At 42.7% G+C, this 24,249-nt stretch overlaps 2 protein-coding genes across 6 annotated transcripts in view; one reads left to right on the forward strand and one right to left on the reverse strand.

Moving 5' to 3' along the window:
* Positions 1-10,682, forward strand: part of LOC129332085 (anoctamin-7-like) — a 53,437-nt gene extending 42,755 nt beyond the window's left edge. For all 3 annotated transcript variants that reach the window (XM_054982916.1, XM_054982918.1, XM_054982917.1), the window contains exons 18-24: positions 665-762; positions 2,216-2,364; positions 3,625-3,830; positions 5,406-5,548; positions 6,228-6,318; positions 7,818-7,937; positions 9,632-10,682. In XM_054982916.1, coding sequence (XP_054838891.1) covers positions 665-762; positions 2,216-2,364; positions 3,625-3,830; positions 5,406-5,548; positions 6,228-6,318; positions 7,818-7,937; positions 9,632-9,685 — 861 coding nt within the window. In that variant the 3' untranslated portion in view covers positions 9,686-10,682. The remainder of the gene's footprint in view (positions 1-664; positions 763-2,215; positions 2,365-3,624; positions 3,831-5,405; positions 5,549-6,227; positions 6,319-7,817; positions 7,938-9,631) is intronic.
* A 17-nt stretch (positions 10,683-10,699) lies between these two features.
* The window catches only part of HDLBP (high density lipoprotein binding protein), a 78,618-nt gene continuing 65,068 nt past the window's right edge, over positions 10,700-24,249 (reverse strand). For all 3 annotated transcript variants that reach the window (XM_054982912.1, XM_054982913.1, XM_054982914.1), the window contains exons 26-28: positions 14,710-14,826; positions 14,187-14,315; positions 10,700-12,891 (exon numbers count right to left, since the gene is read on the reverse strand). In XM_054982912.1, the coding sequence (XP_054838887.1) occupies positions 12,805-12,891; positions 14,187-14,315; positions 14,710-14,826 (333 nt within the window). In that variant the 3' untranslated portion in view covers positions 10,700-12,804. The remainder of the gene's footprint in view (positions 12,892-14,186; positions 14,316-14,709; positions 14,827-24,249) is intronic.

A 24,249-nucleotide genomic window follows, 5' to 3' on the forward strand; every position in this document is an offset into this window, starting at 1 on the left:
TGAATATAGAGTGCAAATGTTGCTCCATGTGGAGATATTTTGTGCATGTGAGGCAGCAAAAATGGAAAACTGTCCCTCCTCACTGTTTTTTTACACAGGGGAAGATCTGTTGGGAGAAAGGCAGGAGCTCTCTGCCTCCCTGTGGCAGCTTTCCAAGCCCATTTGGGCTCTCCTTTTTTAATGCAAGCCATTCCCTAAAGCTGCTGTGTGTTTGCGCAAGTTCAGGTTGGCTTCGAGGAGAATTTGTGAAGGAAGTAATGTTTAGAGTGACCCTAAGATTGGTATAGCTTGTCATGATAGCTACATTGTGAGTAGTGTAATGAAGGAACTGGGAACTGAGATTGCTCAAACAGCAAATGAGGACTGTACCACTTCACATTCATGTGAATAAATATTATGGGAATTCACATTTTGTTAATCAAAACCCATCCATTTGTAAAAGAGCATTCTACCTTCATTTGATATATTCGAGGATTTTGTCAGTGGGATGCAAGTTTAGAACCTCAACTGCTGTTCGGAAGAAGTGGGCTTGGGACGCATTGGTGACTGTCCTTCACGGAGACTTCCAGGTCCAGCAGCACTACAGGCTGTGGGTTCCAAGTGATTCTTAATGTCTTCCAAGCACTATGGATTCTTGTTCTAAAGCTTCTTTCTCTTTGTCCAGTGTGGACCAGGTGGCTGCCTCATTGAACTTGCCCAAGAGCTGCTGGTCATCATGGTGGGAAAGCAAATAATTAACAATGTGCAGGAGATCCTCATTCCGTGAGTACTGTATTGTGACTTTGTGCTTTGCTTGGAGTCATGTAAACCTGGCATGTGCACTCAGACCTAAACTGATTATTTGTAGTGTATTCTACGGCTGGTTTGCAAAGTGGGCGTGTCCTTATGCAGGGGCATGTGGTTGTCCTTGGTCATGTGGACAAATGCACTATGCGATCTGGGCAATCACTGTCTATCACACTTTTGTCCCATATTTCCTTCAAGGAGGTGGGGGTAGTGTATAGGGTTCCCCCCTTCCATTTTAACTTCACAATAATCATGTAACGTAGGTTAGACTAAGAGAGAGTGATTGTCCTCAGCAAGTTGCAGAGCTGAGTCCAGGTCTCCCTAGTCCTGGGCTGACTCTCTAGCCGCTGCATTACACTGACACCCTAGTATTAGCAACACTTGTGATTTGCAGCAGCGAGAGAAAGTGCCACTGCAGTCACAGGAACACGTTTAGCCATATCCATGATTTCTTGGTTCTTGTTTTAAGTGCTTGCTTGGCTGGGGATTTGGGAATACTGTTGTCCCCATTTTGTGGCAGACCCCCCACTTTGCCTGCTGTTTGAGAGGTTCTGCTAACCCCCAGGAGAAAAACTGGCACATGGGCAAGCTCAGTGGGCTGCATCAGGTAGAAGTAGAAAAGTCCTGCTCCACAAAGTTTGCAAATGGCTGGATATATGCATACTATGCCCCTAATATTACCTTTGGGACCTGAAATTTCCAGAGATATTAATTGTATGGGAATAATCTCAAAAATGTCTAGTTGATTAGATTCTATGCATTCTTTGGTATATAGCCTTCATATAGTTTTTTTCCAGGGATAGCTGTCCCTCCCTTGTTTGCCCTCTCCTGTTAGTTTACTGAAATGCCTGTTATATCTAATGGAACTCCAGTTTTCCAGCCTTAGTTTGGAGGCCTCTAGCATTTGCAGATAAACACTTGACTCCCTTTAGGAGCCTAACTGCTACCTAAATTCAAGAGCTGAGCTCCTTAAGGGAACTTTGATACAGGAGCGCCCCCACCCCTTGATTTATCTGAACCTTTGTAGACTGGCTTCCCAAGGACTAGTTCTCTTTTTGCATTCCCCTATAAGTATAGCAACTAGATCTATACAAGAAATCATACTACACCATACTGAGGGATGCACCAGCTCTTTAGGTGAGCATCCATCTCAAGGCTGGTGGCCTCTCAAACATGGAGGCTAAATAGCAAGATGCCTCACAGAGGAGAGTCCAGTTGGCTATAACCACCAGCTGGGAAGTAACTCTGGCAGGTTTGTACTGAACTTGCAGAGCAATTTCACAAGATGTTGGAGATCTGGGGCCAAATAAAATTTTGTCTTGTGGTGGATGAAGCAAAGCGGGTGCTGATTTGGCATTCCTTCTGTAGTCTATTAATTGAAAAAGGAAAAACCTTGATCTTCTAATAACTGTCCCTCTGCTCTCGCTAGGAAGGTGAAATCTTGGTGGCATAGGCGGAATCTTCTCTCGAAAAACAGGTGGAGTAAGGAGGATCCAGAAGGCCTTATGAATCCACGCTGGGAGAGGGATTATGAACTACTGCCGTATGAAGGGCTGTTTGCTGAATACCTGGAAATGGGTATGAGTCACCTGGGGGAGTGAAAGACGCAAGAAATTGTGGACAGTTCACTGGGAACATCTAATTGGTGCACTGTTGCTGTCATAAAAAGCAGAATGATTTTAAAAAGTTTAACTTATTATGATAGGGCTGAGTGTGGAGCCATCAAGCGAGTACTCCATACTTGGCTGAGCAGAGTGATAGAATACAACCCAGCATCTTTGCCTGCAAAGTGAAAATCAATAACGAATTGCCATGGTCTCCCCTTGCCCAATCCTAATCCCAAACATGATTAAGGACTGATTTATGAACACCAAAGTCAGCCACTGGGAGAATATGAAGTGAGTAATTAGGCTATAACCCTAAGGATCAAAAGAGAAACTGCAAAGGGAAGTGAAATCTATGCTGAACTGGTCCTGAAATATGAAGTAAGATTTTGTTTATGGAAATGGATGTAGCTCTAGGTACTACATTCAGTTTTGCGTGGAAGCCTAGTTTCACTTCCACTTTGAGCAGTTGGTGGAAGAATGATTCTTCAGTACAAATCAACCTGTCTGGGAATTGGCACACTCCCCAGTGCCACAGCTGCCCCGACTTACCCAGGAGTCACAGGAAGCCCACTTGGGAACCCATAATGCCAGCAACAGGGAAACCCACCAAAACTGTGACAACATGGAGAAATGCTGCAGCAGCAGCAACACAGTGTAAGCTTTTATGGCCTCAGTTCAACTATACCAAACAGCTGCCATGCCAGCCAAAACAATAGCAACAAGGAGGAATGCTACAAAAGTAGTAATGGCACTTCAATCACTGCCAACAACTGCTGGCAGTTTAGCTTAGCTAGGGCAATGGGAAAGAGGTGGCTGAGCAGGCGAGACCCAGCAGAGAGGAGGAGGAACCAAGTGCTGCAAACCTCTTTCTCTCTCCAGTTGAGTCTGTGTGAGTCCAAGAAACTCAGAAAAGGGTGTGATGGATAAGGGAGCTGCTAAGGACAGAGGTACAGATGCCCCTGAACCTTACACAGCCCTCAGTTGGACAGTTTCTAAGAGGAACCATAGGAGATCCATTCACAGATCTGCTTTCATATCTAGTTTAGCCTTTGAATTGTGTTGAGATATAATGCAATTAACTTTATCCAGATTGAAAGTGTGAATATGGAGGATTTCCTGGTTTTAGTTGTCAAATTCCAAGGTGAAACTGTCCTTATTTTCTGTTGCAGGGCATGTTTCTGTCTGCACCTTCCTCTCGTCATGGGTGTTTTCATTCTTCTTTCTCCCTTAGTGCTACAGTTTGGTTTCATCACCATCTTTGTGGCTGCTTGTCCACTGGCTCCTCTCTTTGCCTTACTCAACAACTGGGTAGAAATACGCTTGGATGCCCAAAAGTTTGTCTGTGAATATCGGCGGCCAGTTGTGGAGCGGGCCCAAGGCATTGGCATCTGGTTCAATATCCTGGAGGTTATCACGCACCTGGCAGTTATCAGCAATGTAAGCAGTACTAGGGTCAAAGGGAAACCTTCAGAGCAGAGCCTTACAATGAAGATCCTGCAGTTTGGGGAGATCTTTACTGTCTTTGTCATTTTTGTTTTCCTTGTAATGTTTATGACTTGACTGTATGTTTATTGCTTGCTTTTTCTGAGGCAAATGAGGATTTAATGATGCATCCAGAAACATCCCAACTGCAGGTCTTTCTGCTGTCTGGAATAGTAGGGCTATTTCCCCCCCCCCCCCGATCTGAAATGGCCCAGGGTGCTGCTATTTGCCCCATTGGAGGCTGCATGCATGGCCCATCTCAGTGCCTTCTTTTAAATTCTGAGAAAAAGTAAACAGATTGCAGTTGGTAAGACTGTTGGAAAAGGGAGAAATCTTGCTTCCCACCCAAAGGTCACAAGGACCTGGATGCAGAGTTAGTTTCAGCTGAGCAAGAGAATTATTGTTGATCTTGAAAGCCTTAGAGATGCTCTCACTGAGATTTGCAAAAATATAATTAACACATGTATACTTCACCAGGACTTGGAATAGTCTTGCATAGACATGGGCACGAACGGAAAAACCCCCCAAACCACCTGATTCATGGTTCGTGGCTGTTCCACGAACCACGAACTTTTACCAGTTAATGAATCGGTTCATGGTTTGTAGTTCGTGGAATTCAGGCGTCCGAAGCCAGTGCGGGGTGTTTGAAACTGACAGCCACCTTCTCCTGTCACCCTGAAGCAGCAGAAGTTTGTCAGTTTCAAAGCACCCCACACAGGCTTCATCCAATCGGGTGAAGCTGGCGCGGGGCATGTGAAACTGACAGCCCTGTTCTCCTGCCCCCGAGTGGCAGGAGAACGGGGCTGTCAGCATCACTCACCCCGCACCGGCTTCTGCCCATCGGCTGAACCCAGTGCGGGGTGAGTGAAACTGACAGCCCTGTTCTCCTGTCCCCCAAGTGGCAGGAGAACCGGGGTGAGTGAAACTGACAGCCCTGTTCTCCTGTCTGAGTGACGGGGGCTGTCAGCTTCACTCACTGCATGCTGGGTTCAGCCCATAGGCTGAGGCCGGCGCAGGGTGAGTGAAACTGACAGCCCTTCTCGCAGAAGGAGAACAGGGGCTGACAGCTTCCCTCACCCCACGCTAGCCTCAGCCCATGGGCTGAACACGGCGCAGGGTCTGTCAAACTGACAGCCTTCGTTCTCCTTCTGCCCAGAGTGGCAGGAGAATGGGGGCTGTCGGCTTCACTCACCCTGCACCGGCTTCAGCCCATGGGCAGAACCCGGCGCGGGGTGTGTGAAACTGACAGCCCCATTCTCGTGCTGCTCACTGGTGGCAGTAGAACTGGGCTGTCAGTTTCACACACCCCTCAGCGGCGCCAGTTTGTCTGGGGTCATGAACCGCTCACAAATCTGAAGAACCAGGCCAAAAAGTTGTGGATTCGTGGAAAACAAGGCCCCTTGCACCACGTTTTCCTGGTTCATATTGCGTTTTGTGCCCACCACTAGTCTTGCACACATTATGTTGTTTTCGTTTACAACTTGAAGCAGCACTGGCAAGTGAGACGTTGATTTGCTCCTCCTATTTCAGGCGTTCCTGATTGCGTTCACCTGTGACTTCCTCCCTCGGCTGTATTACCAGTACACTCGTGACAGCAATCTGCAGGGTTATGTTGATTTCACCTTGGCCTATGCCCCCAAATCGTTTGTCTTGGAGAACAATGCTACCTGCAGGTAGAATATCCTGCTTTTCGGTGTTAGGTCTATTGGCTAAGAATAGCTTCCACTGCTTCAAGAATTGTTGTAAAGGTAGGGTCTCAAAATGGCTTATAGGAATATTCTATTTGGAATACTAAGTAAGTTCCTTTGGAAGATAAGGTAGTTGGAGAATTTGGGTCGTTGGTCTTTTTAGGGGAGGATCTTGACCTGTAACACAGGGAACGGCACTTGTCATCTCTTTTTATGGGGAAGTAATAATGAATGTATTAATGGGCAGGTACATCTGGTATGGTGTCTCATTCTCATATGCAAAGTGCTTAACATAGTGTAGATTCCACAAGGAGCTTAAAACAAATACAGCAAGATGTGCAGTCCTGTGCAAACATACCTAGAAATAAATTTTACTGTGTTCAGTGAGGCTTACTCCCAGGTAAGTGTGCATAGCACTGCAGCCATGGAACCTGACCTGTCTATGTAATTCTTGCCATATTCGTAACTATGTTCATGGAGCCATTGCATCAATCTGACAGCTGGAGCTTAATTCTATTTTTCTTTCTGATGTCTATATTAGTTCAGTGCTGCTTTATAAGGAATGCTTTAAGAGAAGCAGTGAAAGATTCCTGGTAGTATTGACTGCTGTGCTGCCCAGTGGGTGGCTATCATACCTTGCAATTTACAGCTCTTATCTTCACAGATACCGAGCATATCGGGAACAGAGTGGCAAGTATTCACTAGTTTACTGGAATCTACTGGCAATCCGTCTTGGCTTCATAATTGTATTTGAGGTACGTTTCTATCCATAGGGGAGCCAGTTTTGTGTAGTGGTTAAGAATGCAGGACTCTAATCTGGAGAGCTGGATTTGATTCTCCACTCCTCTACTTGAAGCCAGCTGGGTGACCTTGAGCTAGTCACAGCTCTCTGGAGCTCTCTCAGCCCCATCCACCTCACAGGGTGTTTGTTGTGGGGATAATGATAACATACTTTGTAAACTGCTCTGAGTGGGCATTAAGTTGTCCTGAAGGGTGGTATATAAATCAAATGTTGTTGTTATTATTATTAGATGTTTATTATCATCTGTACAGCTGTTGCAAAACTTGCCATGTAGGAAACAGAGGTATGTATGGCATGCTCATGGAAAAACATTTGAGCATGAATAGGGGCTTGAAAGCTATTCTTGAAAGACATACTTCCCCAAAAGTTTGAGACTGCATGGAGGCCTCAAACTGTGAGGCAATGAGTTGCCTCTTTAGCATCTTTGTTTGAAAATAGCCCTCCTTCTTAGCATCTGCGGTATTCAATCAGATGTGGCAATGTCTAAGGGCAACAGAAGCTGATTTATGCCCTTACTCTGAATTAACTTTGCTTGATAATGGTACTATTTACTGAGATGAAAGGTAAACCTGCTTAGAGTATGTGACATCATCACAGGAGAACCCCCCCCCCAAAGTAGCCAAACTTCATCTGATGAGGTTGAGAACTAACCCCAAAATGTCCCCACTGACAACCAGAAACCAGTAGGGAGGGGCATGAAGGTGGGTTGGGGGGATATTTTGCCCCATGATGCAATAAAGTGGCATATGTTGATAAAACTAAGTTTGCAAGTTAGAAGGGAAATGTGCAGAATATCTGCCTTTCTGGGTGAACCCTGCTGTTATTTGCTGAAGGAACGCTGCAAATCTGTTGCCTAAAACTGCAGCTCGGAATATAACGTAGTACTGTCATGCTATTCATTTTAACACTTTGATTAAGCAGCTGCTTTTTCTCTACAGTCTTAAAACAACTGGTAAGATACTGAGATAGCATAGATGCATCTGGCTGAATCACTGACTCTTAAGAACTAGGCTAGTACTTTGTGCTCTGTTCCCTTAATAATCTACTACCTTAGCTAGGCTAGTGTAAATTTGTTCTGTGTTCTGTTTGTATAATAATACATACAGCTTGCATTTTACAAAAAAATGTACTTTCTTGGCTACTAAAGCCAATTACCTTTATACACAGGATGCAACACAGCCATGACATCAGAGCTACATATGCAACAGGCCTTCTCTGTCTCCAATGAATTCTTATTATTTATTTACTTCATATATCATAGAGGTATGCATCTGGATATTTCCAATCCAAAACTGTGCCCAAAATCTCCTGTTTAGTTTCCAATCAAAAATTTAAAAACGGAATTTCAGGCACTTTTTTAGATCGGAATGTATGCCCGCTGTTCTCTTCTCTGGATTATAGGACTTGCCTGCTGTAGCTTAGATAAAACTATCCCACCTTTTTTCCTTCTAGCATGTGGTTTTCTTCATTGCACGCCTGATTGATATGATGGTGCCTGACATCCCAGAGACTGTGGCTATAAAGGTGAAGCGAGAACAGTATCTTGCGAAGCAAGCTCTAGCTGAGAACAAGGTGATTTTTACTGCTCACAAATTGACTGTTGCTTATACTACCATTTTTCTGGGGAAAATGCTTCCTTGTACTGACCTAGAACTATAATAGTTTAGCAGCAACCAGAGATGTGGAATTTTCAGAGTGCAAGTCTTAATTTCCCTCCTACTTGCCTCAGTTGAGTTTAGCACAGTAGCTTTCTCTTGTAGGTAGTTTTATACTTATAAAGTCCTACTTGTATCTTACTAAGTTAACAGCCTTGAATGACCTTCTAGTTATCTTGTGTGTGGACTTCAGGTAAGCAAAAAGTGACTGTTATTGTGTAGAGTGGTAGTGGATAGACAATAAGTGCTTCTTTTCCTTCACCCCTTAAGAGGTAAAACAAAATCCTACTTAGCTAGGAGCTACTACTTCATGTTGCCCTGCTTTACCTTATGCGATATTAAAACATGATTAATTCTTGAATATATGTATGAGGTTTTGTAGAAATCAGGATTCAAGTTTTAACTAGTTAGTTTAACTAGGGGTGGTACCTCTTGAAGCTGCTAATTAAGAGCCCACCTTAAAACAATCCTGTTTGTATGAGTTAAAAGTATTCAGAGTGCCCATTTTGCTTTGTATTTAGTACACTGCAAGCTGTCTCATTTCACTTCACTACAAATGTACCTTTGAGGCTTCAGTAGTACAAACATATACATTTAATTGATTAAAGGGACAGTGATAATCAATTAAATTTTGAATTGTTTACAGTCGGGCAGAAGTTGCAGGGTTCTGTACTTTAGCATACACTTAAATCAAGGGTAAATTCCCATCACAGTTGCACTTTTTTTGGCAGAACGCACAGAAAAGTAGCTCTATGATGAAAAATTCTTTTAACACCTCACCATTAGAGAACAATTACCCCAAGGTACAGCCACTCACCACTTATTTTCTTACTGTGAACAAAAATGCATCCAGGGTATTAAACTCCAGAAATCTACTGATTTTTGCCTTTAGGAGTGCTTTGTTGCCCCTTCCTCAACAATACTGGAGTCCAACACTGCCCCATGAGATTCCACCCCCTCAAATAAAACACTGATCCAGGAAAGCACTTAAGTCACCTATAAAGATACATCCACTCCCAATAATCTGCTTGGAGAAAAATATCCAGTCCCTTTAACAGAGGCTTAATGGGATGGTATTTACCTGCATGACATGAAAATCTTCAGCTGCCCATTCCCCTATATTAAGCCTCTATGAAATAGACAGGACATTCTCCTCCAGGCCCACAGAGAGACATTTCCCTGTGGCAACGAATATCCCAGAAACAATGTTAGCAATCAAGTGGTGAGATTCAAGTCCTGAAGCAATTTAAGGACCAACAAGATTTCCAGGGTATGAGTCTCTCTGATGAAGAGAGCTTGACTCTCGGAAGCTTATGCTCTGGAAATCTTGTTGATCTTTAAGGGGCTACAGGTCTCGAATTTTGCTGTTCTGCTGCAGACTAACACAGCTACCCACCTAAAACAAATGTAATTATTATTAGAGGTTTCAACCTCCTCATGCAAAAGTGTGTTTTTAGGCTGTGGGTATTTGTGGGGGAGGAAGGTTCCAATGCCCGGACACATTCGCATTTGGCTTGAAATATACTCCAGAATACAATTTAAAGTTGTCTGAGCATGCTGGCACTGTTAAAGTATGAATGCCTTAACTAGTCCTTCTCTTCTTTGGGACAGGCTCTCGTTGAGGCAATAGAACCAACCTCCATGGCACAGCAGCAGGACCCATAGTGGGAAGGCTCAAGATTGAGAGAACGAATGCTGAAATCCATTTGGTCCTGGCCAAGTCACCAAACAACTGGAGGAGTAAGCTTCACCAAAGAGGAAGCCAGAGGCGGCCGCAGCTCATGCAGTTTTCAGAGTCAAACAGGCTTGAAACCTTTAAAGTCCTCAGGAATTCTGCCTGCCCACTTGTCACTATAGGTGGGTAAAGTATTACAGCAGTAGCACTCTGAGAAATGGACTGATGGATTATATCCTAACGGCTAACTTTCTGGCTTTGCTGTTGTTATACAAGGGATGAACTGTCAGTTGCTCTCCTCTCAGGAGGAGTCTGAACAAAGATAGTTACTGAAATCACTATCTGCAAAGTGTTGAAATTTTAGGAACGAGGATTGGCAAGTACTATTTCTCTGCTCTTGTTTACTACTAAGGGAGGATTAAAGTGTAAAACTTGTGTTAGGTGACAGGATCAATGAAGAAACTTTTTGTAGGTGAATGGATTCTGGAACCCGTACTCCAGGACACACAGCTTAATGTGAGAATAAGGACTGCTTCCTTTATTCTCAGCCTACGCTGGAACTGAGCCAAGAAACTAGACTCTACCAGGGTTGACTCAGCTTGAATGGCAAGTGCACAGTCATCTTTGCATCTGATAGCCATCTTAATCCAAATGCCTAACTGCCCCAATGGGATTAAGATCTTGCATTCCTCTATCCAAAAAGCCCGCTCTGCCATTCTCTCCTACCAAAGTAACACAGGAGTGTAATCATTACCTTCTATTTGTCTGCATATTTAGGCACGATGCTATAAACTCAGAGACTTTGATCTTAATCATGCTTGAATGATATTCCTGATAACCGGACAGTCTGTCATATTTTCAATATGAATAGCAAAAAAAGTTCACGTTCAGAAAAACTTGGTTAGAATTAACAGTGTTCAGAACTTCAATGGAAAGTCAGGTAGGGACCATGACCTGGTTTGATTTGTTTTTAAGTTAAGTATACTAAAAATAAAAGCAAATAGTCAAAGCTGTTTCAGGTTTTATTTGTTTTTTTAGAATTTATAAAATTCCAGTGTCATCCATACTCATGAGCCTTTATACACGTTTTGCATATAATCTCCAAATTCCAAAGTTAAGGCCAAGGGATCATTGCCATGGAAACACAACATGGAAGACATTAAGAGGGCATGGAGCACACCTCCACAGAGCGTCAGCTGCAGACTACAGGGGACCGGGGTGGGGGAGGGAGTACTGGGCACGACAATTTGAACAGAGGGCAGGGGTGGGGGGCCATGCTCAATAGCAGTTCAAGGCTAACGTGTGTGAGTGAAATGGGACATTCAAACACCAGGTACCACCGGCAAGACATTAAACACTACTACCCTGTTTCAGTCTCCTGCTCAGATGGTGAGAGGGGCTTGTCCTGCTCTTCTCCAAAGTGGAATTACTGCAGAGAAGTGATCTCTCCCCTTTCACTTGGGCGGGCTTAAAGCAAGATGCTTTTTACCTTCTTAGTGGGCAAGTGGTCTGGGAAGACAAGAGCTCTACAGACTTTTACCCAGTACACGTTTATGGGGACTAAGTGACCCTGGGGCTGGGGTCCTAGCTAAATGGCTCAGAGAAGCTCCAGGCAGGGGAGGGGTGGGGATGTGGTGGACAGAGTTGGCAGAGGAGCCAGCACTGCCCCCAGCACCTTCTGCAGAGAGAGAGAGAGAGACCTTGTAACAGCTGGAAGAGCAGCTTCAGATACAAGCAGCCTTGTATTCATGTATGGCAGCAGCTAAGATACAGCAACTACAGGTGTTTGAGACAGAACACTTCCTGTCAAACTATCAGCAGCTTTTTGCTGAATGTAGGTACTCTGTCCTCCCCTGCAAGAGAGGCTTCATATTAAGCCTGAACTACATTCAACTTCCCTTCAGGTTAAGAGAGCGCTGTTCCTTCCCTGCTTCCACCCAAAGCCCAACCTTTGTCACAAGACTACAGGTCAAATTTCGTGGCAGCAATTAAGACTGTCATTAGAGAAGGGAAATCTTAGTTGCCACGTTGCCTAGTGGAAGCCCCACACAAACATTCCTCTGCTTGTAGAGGAACAACAGTCATGATAAAGGAAGCAAGAGGGGCTGTCTGAAGAAGCAGGCCACTGTTATACTGGCTTGAGGTAGAAAGAAGGCAACAGTAAAAAGCAAAAAGGACACACCCTAACCCCCTGGGCACTTAAATGCCATCACTGTATCAAGCCCAGAAGAGGGGTAACACACCCTTTCCCAACACTACACAATCACCCACTAGCTTCTGTGGCATGTTACCATAGCACTTCTAGCTGAACCAAGTTCTATTAGACCCAATAATACTGTCAGTTTTCTGGCTCCACTAAGCCATAGTACTGCTGGAAAGGAAGAACGGAAAAGTGATGGGGGAATACTGGCAATGAGCTGCAAAATCAAGACTCATTCCAAGAGGGGAGAGTGTTTTGGTGCTCTTGGCGTGGCAGAGAAGCAAAGCAAGGGCCTGGTCCTCACACTGCTTCTTGGGTTTCTCCAACTCCAGGCTATACTTCCTTCATCCATCCAGGTTGGCCGACCAATTTCCACTCCTATTGGATGGGTGTGGGTGGGGGGTTTTTTTGGCAGTCGAAAGGGAAAGTTGATTGCACTCTATGAAAATAAGGCCTTGGAGAAACAGGACAAGGTGGGGAAAGAGCAAATATTTTGGCTTTATAGAAAAATCAAGGAAATTGTGTTTCCTGAGGTTGTGAGACAGGAAGAAGATTCCTAGCCACAGTAAGGAGATCTCCTAATGGAGGCTAGAGTGCTTTGTAAGATATATCTGAGAGGTTAGGTTATACCATGGCCAACATGAAAGCGAGAGGTTGAACTTCTAAAGAAAATGTATGCACTTAAGGTTGGAATTAACGTGGGACCATTTTTCCAAAATGAAAAGGAAAGAAAAAGTCAAACAAGCGTAATGAGGCTTAAGTACAGAAACAACAGAGAACCTCAAAAGGGGTAGCACTCTAGTTTCATTAAGAGACCCCCCTGGGCAATCTGTACTAGATCCAGCCACTAGGTCAGGATTCTGAAAGGGCACCTTGTGGCAGGTGGCTGGACAGATTATTTCCAAGTCATTACCGCTTGGGACCCCAAGGGAGAGTCTTGGGTGCCACCTGAGCTCCAAAACTAGGGAAATCTTCAGAACTGCTCATGTCAGGGGCCTGCAGGCAAAAAAAGAAGAAGCCATAATTGATATAAGTGTTGAAGAACAATGAATGTCATTTTTCTGAAAGCAAAACAATCAGCAATAACAATTTGAAAGGGATAGTAACTGGCTCATTATGGTGCTAACAAAGACTCTGCAGAGATTTAAGGATTTTAACTACTGCTTGGTATTAACAAAGCAGCCCCTATCCCAACAGAACTTTTAAAAAGAGCAGTTTCCAAAAATTAAAGAATGAGTTATCATCAGAAAACTGCATCACTTCTATGAAAGGTTTATGTTTTTAAGGGCAGAAACAGGTTGGCAAGCCACAAAGTTCTCCAGAAGTGCAAGTGATGGGTGAGCCCCCTCCCCCTAGCTCATCATCAAACTCAGGTTATTATGAGCCCAGATCCAAGCACAATGAAACCCATGGTGCACCTCATGCATGTTTTACTCCTTCTGTGCGCATGTGCACACACAAACACACACACTCTGCAGTCATGTGGGGGTTGGATACAGGAAGATTCTTCCTACTCCCACATCCTCTCTCTTCCTCACTAGGGTCTTCAATGCAGTGTCTGGTGCCCATACTTTTGCCCAGTACACTTTTATGGGGACTAAGTAATAAATATCAGCATCTTGCAGACCTTATCTGATGCACCCAACTAAGGTATGCAGAGGAGCAAAGGAGAGAAAAGCAAGCAAAGTCTTTGCAGTAGCGCCAAGTTAGTTAAAGAGGAAATTGTTTTCCAAAGCCAGAGAAGAATCTTTGGGCTTTAATGCTTGCCTCACATGCTGGTGAAGCTTGCACTGAGCCAAAGGTGTATGAGCTTCGAGAACATCTCTAAGTAGTTCCTAAGCAAAGGCAAGCTGATAGGACTTGCACAATTCTACACCATGCAGGAAACAACCCCAGCCTCCTTAATAAACTACAATGCCTGATGTTCCTAAAAGGAAAGAGAAAAGGAGAAGGAACATATACAGGCAGAATGCACCATCTCTTGAAAAGCAAGGCATGTTCACTGACAATTGTGGAATAACTCTGTAGGAGTCAAAAGGGAGAGACACTAGCAGAGTTGTTCCAAAAGGTGCAGAGCAGATAAGGGTGACCGTGGCAGAATAACAGATGTAGCCTTTGCAACAAGTATTTTGTCTGACTCCCATGACAACCTGCCTTAGCAAAAAAGAATGGTAAATGTTCAGAAGGGATGGATTCCCAAGTTCATAAATGAAGAACTGGTCTTAGAGCATCCATGGAACAGCATGAGCCTTGACAGTATACTAGGTAACTAGGGAGGAGATAGCACTGACCTTCTCAGTGTTGCCTGCGGCCCAAGGGGCATCTCTCACCACAAATCCCTTTGATGTCGCTCTAGCTTCTTCATGGGCAGGGGCTTTCATGTAGACTTGCATTGCCTCATTATCTACAACATCAGCCAGCTGCAACATCACAAATACACACTAGCTTGGTTAGATTGGCTGTTCTGTACTCTTCAAGATTCCTCCCCACCTCCCCACAGGGTCATGGCTCAGTAGTAGAACATCTGCTTGGCATGCAGAAGGCCCCAACTTCAATCATCCAGCATCTCCAGTTAAAACAACCATATAATGTGAAGACCTCTACCTGAGACCCTGGAGAGCTGTTGCCAGTCAGAGTAGACAATACCCTGAACCAACAGTCTGATTCAGGATATGGCAGCTTCATGTGTTCATGAGCTACGGTTTTCTTGAGAATACTCATACAGCACATCTAATGAGGCACAAGGTAAAGGGTTTAAATCCCCAGGGATTAGTCAAACCTCAATAAAACTTTTCTATCAAGCTCAGTACTCACATATTCCTCTTCCAGGTTCAGGATGTGATCTATGGCTTCATCTACATTGTCTGGAAGTCCGGTCACAGTCACACAGTTTGGATCAGCAGCTCCACTCTGGGGGAAACGGATGTCCACCTGGAAAACAAATAGGATTTATGATGTGCTGGTGAAGAGGAAACGTTTTGTTCTATTTTTTAATTTTATATGCTCAAAGACTAGACTTCACAGAGATTAATACAATTGTGTGTGTGTGTGTGTGTGTGTTATGTGCTGTCAAGTTGCCTCTGACCTATGGTGACCCTATGATTGAAAGACCTCCAAAACGTCCTGTCTTTAACAGACTTGCTCAGATCTTGCAAACCGGAGGACATCACTTCTTTTATTAAGTCAAGCCATCTTGTTTTAGGTCTTCCTCTTTTCCTACTGCCTTCTACTTTTCCTAGCATTATTGACTTGTCCAGAGAATCTTGTCTTCTCATAATGTGACCGAAGTACTATAGCGTCATTTTAGCTTCTAGGGAGAATTCAGGCTTGATTTGATTTAGTACCCACTTATTTGTCTTTTTGGCTATCCAAGGTATCCACAAAACTCTCCTCCAGCACCACATTTTAAATGAATCAATTTTCTTCCTGTCAGCTTTCTTCACTGTCCAACTTTCACATCCATACATCGTAATGGGGAGTACCACTGTTTGGATTATCTTGATCTTGGTCCCCAGAGAGACATCTTTATCTTTAAGGATCTCATCTACTCCCTCACAGCTGCTCTTACAAGTCTCAACTTCCTGATTTCCTCATTGCACCCTGTTGGTTGGTGATTGAGCCAAGGAATAGAAAATCCTGGATAATTTCAATTTCCTCGTCCACTTTGAAATTGTGTAACTCCAGGACTTCCGGTTTGGGATTCATGGAGGTCTAACGCAGCTCCATTTGTGGAGCTGACCGGATTGCCGTTTTAACCGGCCGGAGGGGTGAAGATAACCCGCGGCCGACTGCTCTCAGGCGGGGAGCAGGCAAAGAACGCTCAAGACCCTAGGGTGAGCTAGATCTCGGACGAGGGGGGGGCTCTACACAAGGAGTCTCCCCCCCGATCCTTGAGGTCCCACCTTGCGACGGGTCGGCTATAATCTCTGCGGCAATTTTGGGGCCAATTCGGCTGGCATAAGACCTACATACCCAAGCTTCGATCGGGGAGGGAAGTCGAGAGGAGAATTTAAGATCGAAACAGCGATTACAACCCGAGAAAGTTGAAGAGAAGGTAAAGATCGCTATCTCTTGAAACGGGACAGATTGACAAAAACAGAGAGGAAAGAAAGTAGATTTTTAAACTGCAACAGACTAGTGAAAAGGAGGTGAAGACTCGGCAGGAGTTGTATTTTAAAAGAGACTAAGTTTAAAGAAGTTATTACAAAAATCGGACTATTGTTTTGAATACCTGTGGTTTTGGAGCTGTGGGAAAAAAGACACCATCGCGAGACCTGCTGTGGGAAGACGGGAGACAGGAAGTGCGTAACAACAATAGAGTGGCTGGAGGGAAGCGGCCCTTGCCAAAGGACAGGAAGTGGGGAATCGCCATCTTTGAAAGTGGAAGGGTCGTGGCTTCAGCGGAAGAGGAAGTAGGCCATCTTGGATTACAATAACATAGAGAAACCATAGAGAAAAGACGCCCGACATTTTGGATATAAAAAATTAATTTTGGCAAAGATTGGGACATTTAAAAAAAAGGAAAACGTTTAATTATACGCCACGGAGCTGAGGAAGAGAGCAGATTCGTGGGAGCGAGCTAAAGCAAGCCCCACGATGTCGAAAAAAGAGTGGCAATCGGCAATAGAAAATTTGGACAAAAAACTTATAGACATGATGAAAGAGCTTAAGGACACGAAATTGGAGCTTATTAAAGAGGTCAAGGAAGTTACACAGACAGTAAAGTCGGAGCTGTCAGAAGTGAAAAAAGGCGTGGAAACGATTAGCAGTGAATTACAAGGAACGCAGCAGAGAGTTAAAACAGTAGAAGACGCGATGGAGAATTTAATAGACACGCAACAAACAGAGATGAGGCTGGTGAAGGGGAGGATGTCAGTTGCAGAAACTAAACACATGGAGAAGCAGCTTCGTTTTCGTGGTCTGCCAGAAGTGGAAGGGAAGTCAGCGCAAGAACAGATGACTGAGGTGTTGGCTGATTACCTGGGGAAGGAGGAGGAGGAAATTGTGGCTATCCTAGATGTGGCGTATCGTGTGAACTCGAGAATTGCAACCCAGAGGAAACTACCAAGGGATGTGATTGTGCAGTTTACAACTAGAAATATGAAAGAGAGGATTGTGACAAAACAATTTCAAGATCCATTGGAGATTGATGGCAAGACGATTATTATAATGAAGGAACTGCCCAGATCAGTGTTATTGGACAGGAAAAAATATAGAGTGCTAATTCAGACTTTGAAGGACATGAATATCAGATACAGATGGGAGTTACCGGAAGGAGTGTCCTTTGAGTTTGGAGGGGCAAAAAAACGCATCAGATCTGAGCGGGAGATGGAGAGATTTATCAAGGACAATGAAAAAGACTTACCAACAAAACCATGAATATGGAGTGTAAAGTATTATCTTGGAATGTAAATGGACTAAACTCATCGAATAAGAGAAAAAATATTTTTCATTGGCTATTAAAACAAAAATGTGATATTGTTTGTTTGCAGGAGACCCATATTAGAAAACAGGATGTAAAATATTTAAAATCTGGAAAATTGGGCAAAGAATTTGTAGCGGCTTCCAACAAGAAAAAAAGAGGAGTGGTGTTGTATATAAAAGAGGAGCTGCAGCCAAAACTTGTTATGAGAGATGTGGAAGCTAGATTTGTAGCAGTGGAATGTAATTGGAACTTAAAGAGAGTGTTGGTAGTCGGACTTTATGCACCTAACGGTGCAAAGGAAAGCTTCTTTGAGGACTTAAGGAAGCACCTAGACGATCTTGTATATGACCAGATAATTCTTGCTGGAGATTTCAATGGAGTGACAGATTTGGAACTAGACAAAAAGACTACAAAAGCACAAAAGAAAAGAGGACTATTGCCAAAGCTTTTTTTTGAGTTGATTCAACAAGAGACTCTCGAAGACGTATGGAGGAGAGAATATCCTAAAACCAGACAGTTTACTTTTTATTCTGCAAGGCATCTTACATTATCAAGAATTGATATGATCTGGGCCTCAAAGGACTTAGCGTTATGGACTAAGGAGGTAGAAATAATGCCGATGGTAGGCTCAGATCACAACCCAATTATGTGGAAATTTGGAAAAAGGAGAAAAAGGAAAGCCTGGAGAATAAATGAGGACTTGTTACAGGAAAGTGAGAATATGGAAACATTGAGAAGAGAGACTAAGTTTTTTATACAATACAACGTGAATAAAGAAGTACCAACCAGTAAAGTTTGGGACGCGTACAAGGCGGTTGTAAGGGGCATACTAATGGACTTAAATGGCAGAGCAAGGAAAAAGAAAGAGGAGAAGAGACAAGAGATTGAGGAGAAAATAAAGGCCAAAGAAGCACAGTTAAAAAAGAGACCAGGGAAAAAGAAAATACATCAGGAAATCAAAATTCTTCAAGAACAGTTAACAGCAATGAGTAATAAAGAATTGGAGTGGAACCTTAAAAGACTGAATCAAAAAGCTTTTGAGGGTGCTAATAAACCTGGGAAATATTTGGCATGGCAATTGAAGAAGAAAAGGGAAAAGAAAATAATAAATAAAATCTGTGAAGAAAATAAAACGTACCTGGAGCAGACTACCATTAGTAGAGCCTTTTATAAATTCTATGCGAAGCTGTATAATAAAAAAGAAATAACCAAAGAATCAATAGCATCATATTTGGAGAAAACTAAACTTCCAGAGATTTCGGAAGCTTGGAGAAACAAGTTGAACAGTGAAGTAACTGATGAAGAAATAAGTAAGGCAATACAATCCGCAAATCTAGGAAAGGCGCCAGGGCCAGATGGACTTGCGGCTAAATTTTATAAGACAATGGCCAACGAACTGGCACCATTCCTAAAAGAGGTGATGAACGGAGTTTTCAGGGATCAAAGAATTCCAGACACTTGGAGCGAAGCGAATATATCATTGATCCCAAAAGAGGGCCAAGATCTGACTAACGTGAAAAATTACAGGCCTATATCATTACTTAACAATGATTACAAAATTTTTGCGAAGATATTGGCGGAGAGACTGAAGGGGTGGCTCTCGGAAGTCATAGAGGAAGAACAAGCAGGCTTTTTGCCGGACAGACAAATAAGAGACAATTTAAGGACAGTGATCAATGCTATTGAATACTATGACAAGCGTTGTGATAAAGAGGTTGGTTTCTTCTTTGTAGACGCTGAAAAAGCGTTTGACAATTTAAACTGGGACTTTTTGTTTGCCACTATGGAAAAGCTACAATTGGGAGAAAGATTCATCAGAGCAATTAAAGAAATTTATAGAGACCAGACTGCAGCAATTGTAGTGAATGATGAATTGACCAAGAAATTGACGATTAGTAAAGGAACAAGACAAGGTTGCCCGTTATCTCCATTGTTGTTCATTTTAGTATTGGAGATTCTGATGATACAAATACGACAAGATGAGGAAATACGAGGAATAAAAATAAAGGACTATTCATACAAGGTTAGAGCATTTGCAGATGACATAATGTTAATTGTAGAAGATCCATTGGAGAACATGCCAAAAGTGATAGATAAGATCAAGGAGTTTGGTGATTTGGCAGGTTTCTTCATTAACAAAAAGAAGTCAAAGATACTATGTAAAAACATGACTAAGCAGAAACAACAATTGTTAATGGAAACAACGGACTGTGAAGTAACTAGTAAAGTGAAATATTTGGGAGTTGAGCTGACTGCAAAAAATATAGATTTGTTCAAGAATAATTATGAAAAATTATGGACTCAGATAGAGAGAGACTTGATCAAGTGGAATAGACTGAATTTGTCATGGTTGGGCAGGATTGCAGCAGTTAAGATGAACGTGTTACCAAGAGTAATGTTTTTGTTACAGACAATACCAATCATCAGAGACTCTAAACAATTTGAAAAATGGCAGAGGAAAATATCAGATTTTGTTTGGGCAGGCAAGAAGCCTCGAGTGAAAGTAAAAGTTCTACAAGATGCAAAGGAGAGAGGCGGAATGCAACTGCCCAATCTGAGACTTTACCATGATGCAATCTGCCTAGTTTGGCTAAAAGAGTGGATGACATTAAAGAATAAGAAACTATTAGCCCTAGAGGGATATAAAAAAATTTTTGGATGGCACGCATACCTATGGCATGACAAAGTAAAGGTCAACTCGATGTTCCTGCATCATTTTGTAAGGAGAAGTCTATATACAATCTGGAAGAAGTACAGAACTTACCTACAAGAAGGAACCCCCTTGTGGGTGGTTCCATATGAGGTGATAGATCCGAGAGCTGTGGATAATGAACAACAATGTTTAACGTACAAAGAAATAACTAAGATTGAAGTATCTAAACTTAGAATAAAGACGCAAGAGGAACTATCACCTAATTATGATTGGTTTCAGTATAGACAGATTAGAGACTTATACAACTCGGACTTTGCAAAAGGGGGCATACGAACAGAGAACTCGGAACTAGAGCAGACCCTTCTTAAAGAAGACAAGAAAAGAATATCTAAGGTATATCAAGTACTGTTGAAATGGTATACTGAGGATGAGATAGTTAAAACACAGATGGTGAAATGGGCTATAAACTTTAATAAAGAAATAACAATGGAGGCATGGGAATACTTGTGGAAAACTACAATGAAGACAACGACATGTATTAATATTAAAGAGAACATTTTCAAAATGATCTATCGTTGGTACATGACACCAAAGAAGATTGCGCTAGGGAATTTGAATACATCTAACAAATGCTGGAAATGTAAGAAACATGAGGGCTCCCTCTATCATATGTGGTGGTCGTGTGAGGTAGCTAGGCAGTTCTGGGGGGAAATAATAAGAGAAATGAGTGAAATTTTACAGTTTCAAATAAATAAGAACCCAGAACTCCTGCTGCTAAACTTGGGAATGGAGGGAATTCCAGCCCATCATAGGACGATGATATTTTATATGACTGCAGCAGCTAGACTTTTGTATGCGCAGAAATGGAAAGTACAAGAAGTGCCAACTATTGAAGATTGGATCTACAAATTGCTGTACATGGCTGAAATGGACAAGATGACAAGAAAACTGAGAGATCTGGACTCAGGGCAGTTTAACACAGACTGGGAGAAGCTGAAACAATATCTGGAGAAGAAATGGGAGGTGGGAGGAAAACTGTGGCAGTTTGAGAACTACTGAAGTATAATAAAAGTATAAAAGAGAGGGGTGACTTTACCGGGGGAGGAAGAGAAATGTGAATTTATAAGCAGTTAGATTAATTGATCGAGATATATATAGATATGTAAAGATTAAGTGATAGAATACTGATAGAGAATAATTAATGATAAGGTTTAAACATGAGGATTGAGTAACTAACAATATTTTCTTTCTCTGATAAGATTTATATGCACCAAACTGAATGCATAGAAGAGTTAAATTGATTGATTATGTGATAAGTTAGATAGAATTACCATAAAAAGATGAAATGAGTAATATATAGAGAATAAATCAAATTGTTTGATTTAAATGTGGGAAATTTTTATGGTTTACGATGTATAGGTTTATGATATATAGAAATATTCAAAACTGGAAAATGGGATAAATTGGTTATCTAAAGACGTACAGTTTGGGTGTATAATAAGTAAAGGAGTTAAAGATGTACTGCTTAATATAATGGAGAATGTATATTTGTTTTAGACAGATGAATTTTATAGAAGTAAGGGAAAAGGGACAGAGGGTGGGAAAGCTGTTGGAAGTCAACAAAAGGGGGGGAAAGGGAGGGGGTTAGAAACGAAAAATTAGGGGAAAATTGAATGTAATGTAAAAATAATAGTGCTCTAACCCAATAAAAAATTTTTCAAAAAAAAAAAAAGAAATTGTGTAACTCCTCAGTGGTCATCACTTTTGTCTTCTTGATGTTCAGATGTAATCCTGCTTTGGCACTTTCTCCTTTAACCTTCATCAATAGTTGTTTCAAGTCTTCACTATTATCTGCCAGTAACATGATGCCATCTGTATATATCAAATTGTTAATGTTCCTTCTGCCAATTTTCACTTCAGCTTCTTCTAGATCTAATCCAGCTTTCCTTACAATATGCTCTGCATAGAGGTTGAACAGGTAGGGAGATAATATGCATCCTTGTCTGATACTCTTGCTAACTGTAAACCATTCTGTTTCCCCGTATCCTGTCCTAACCGTAGCCTCTTATCCAGAGAACAGATCAGAGAGGGGCACGAACCGAAATACGAACCAAAGTTTGTCATGAACTGGGCCAGTTCGTGGTTTGCAAACCAGCGGTTCATCGGAGCACATTTCTGAAGAATGATGACAAACTGCTATGATTTTTAAGAAGGTTTGTTTTTTGGTTCGTCACTGCAGACAGCTGGAGCCGATCAATCTATTCCCTAGGCAATGGGGGTGGACTTCTGCAGACGTTCTGCAGCCCTGGGAACACCAACGTCAGCCCTCCAAAACCTGATAGGCAGCTCTGGCTGACAACCAGAGAGCTCCCATTCTGATCTATGATAGCAGAAGTAGTATAACCCCTAGTTTTCAGGCAAGTAGTTTCAGTTTCCAGCAGGCAGTTAGACAGGGAGGAACTGCTGTTGGATTTTCAGTCACAGAGGGAGAGCTATTTGAAGCCTGTGCTTGACATTCTGGTGCACCTGCTTCTGTTCCACAGCCAGGCTCAGGGGCTAAGCCTAATGGGTTACTCATCTGAGGAGTCTTATTATTATTTTGAGCACCTCTCCTGTAGGGTTGCCAGCTCTAGGCTGAGAAATTACTGGAGATGTAGAAGTCTGGAGAGGATGGGGTTTGGGGAGAAGAGGGACTTCAGCATGGTATAATGCTATGGAGTTAAGGTTGCCAGCTCCAGGTTGGGAAATTCCTGGAGATTTGAGAGGGGGAGCATGGAGAAGACAGGATTTGGGAAAAGAGGGACTACAGCAGGGTATAATTTATTTATTTATTTTATTTATTTAATCACATTTCTAGACCGCCCTCCCCATCAGACGGGCTCAGGGCGGTTTAATAACAGCTTAAAAAAGTAAAAACATTAAAACATCATATCAAAACAATTAAAATTGGCGGGTATAAAATATTAAAATACAGCATTGTCCTGCATGGGTGGTGGAAGGTCTTCAGTGGTATGGCCGGCGAGAGGACAACCTCCAAAGCAGCCATTTTCTCCAGAGGAACTGATTTCTATGGCCTGGAGATGAGTTGTAATTCTGGGAGATCTCCAACCACCACCTGGAAGTTGGCAACTCTACCTTCCCCCCAGGATTAACCTTCCCTCATGGATCGCCTCCATCCTTTCCTGTACAAGAATATTCCTGTCTCCCCAAAGAACATTACCCCCCCCCCCAAGATTAACCTCTCTTAGATTCTCTGTTGTCCAGTCTTTTAAAAGAATATTCCTGTCTCCTCAGGAACACCTCTTTGACTATCCCTTCAAAGAGTACTTCTGTCCCCATTTCAGCCCTAAAGCAGTTTTTCTGCTCCCAGGAACCATCATTCCACTCTGGGGGCCGTCATTCCATTCTCAGAGGAAAGTTCTCTAACTCCATCTCATGTTTTCATTGTAACTTTTTGGTTCTGCGATGTATTTCAATGGAGCCAATACAAGTCAGAGCAATTTATCTGTTCCCAGAGACCATCATTACACTCTGGTTGCCATCATTCCAGGCCCAGAGCAGTTTAGCTGCTCCCAGAGACTGCCATTCCATTCCGGGGGCCTTCATTCCAGGCCCAGAGCAGTTTAGCTGGTCCCAAGGACCATCATTCCACTCTGCGGGCCGTCATTCCATTCTCAGAGAAAGATTCTCTAACTCCATCCTACATTTTCATTGCAACTTTTTGGTGCTGCAATGCATTTCAATAGAGCCAATATAATCAGCATTTATGGCTCCCATTCTATCTAGTGGAACTTTCCTGGGGGCACCTGCTTTCGGGGGTCTATAACTTGGACATCCGAAATCCAATCTTTGTCAAACTTGGAGGGTGGCTGGAGGAGAGCCTACTGAAGACGCCCTGTGAGTTTGGTATCTCTTACTGTCCAGGGGAGCGCTCTATGGCCTCTGGAACATGATGAACTGAATGAACCGGTTCACAAACTGGGCAAGGTAGTGTAGGTTCGTGAAATGTGACGAACTACGAACCGCCACGAACTGCCATTTTCCCAGTTTGTGCCCATTTCTAGTACAGGTTGTACATCAAAACAATCAGATGCTGTGGCACCCCCATTTCTTTTAACACTATCCATAGTTTTTCATGATCCGCACAATCAAAAGCGTTGCTATAATCTATAAAACACAGGCTGATTTTCTTTTGAAATCCCCTGGTGCGTTCCATTAGCCATCATAAATTTCTAGTGCCTCTTCCTTTCCTGAATCCAGCTTGAACATCTGGCAT

Source organism: Eublepharis macularius, chromosome 6 (genome assembly GCF_028583425.1).
Source record: "Eublepharis macularius isolate TG4126 chromosome 6, MPM_Emac_v1.0, whole genome shotgun sequence".
Taxonomy (NCBI): Eukaryota; Metazoa; Chordata; class Lepidosauria; order Squamata; family Eublepharidae; genus Eublepharis; species Eublepharis macularius.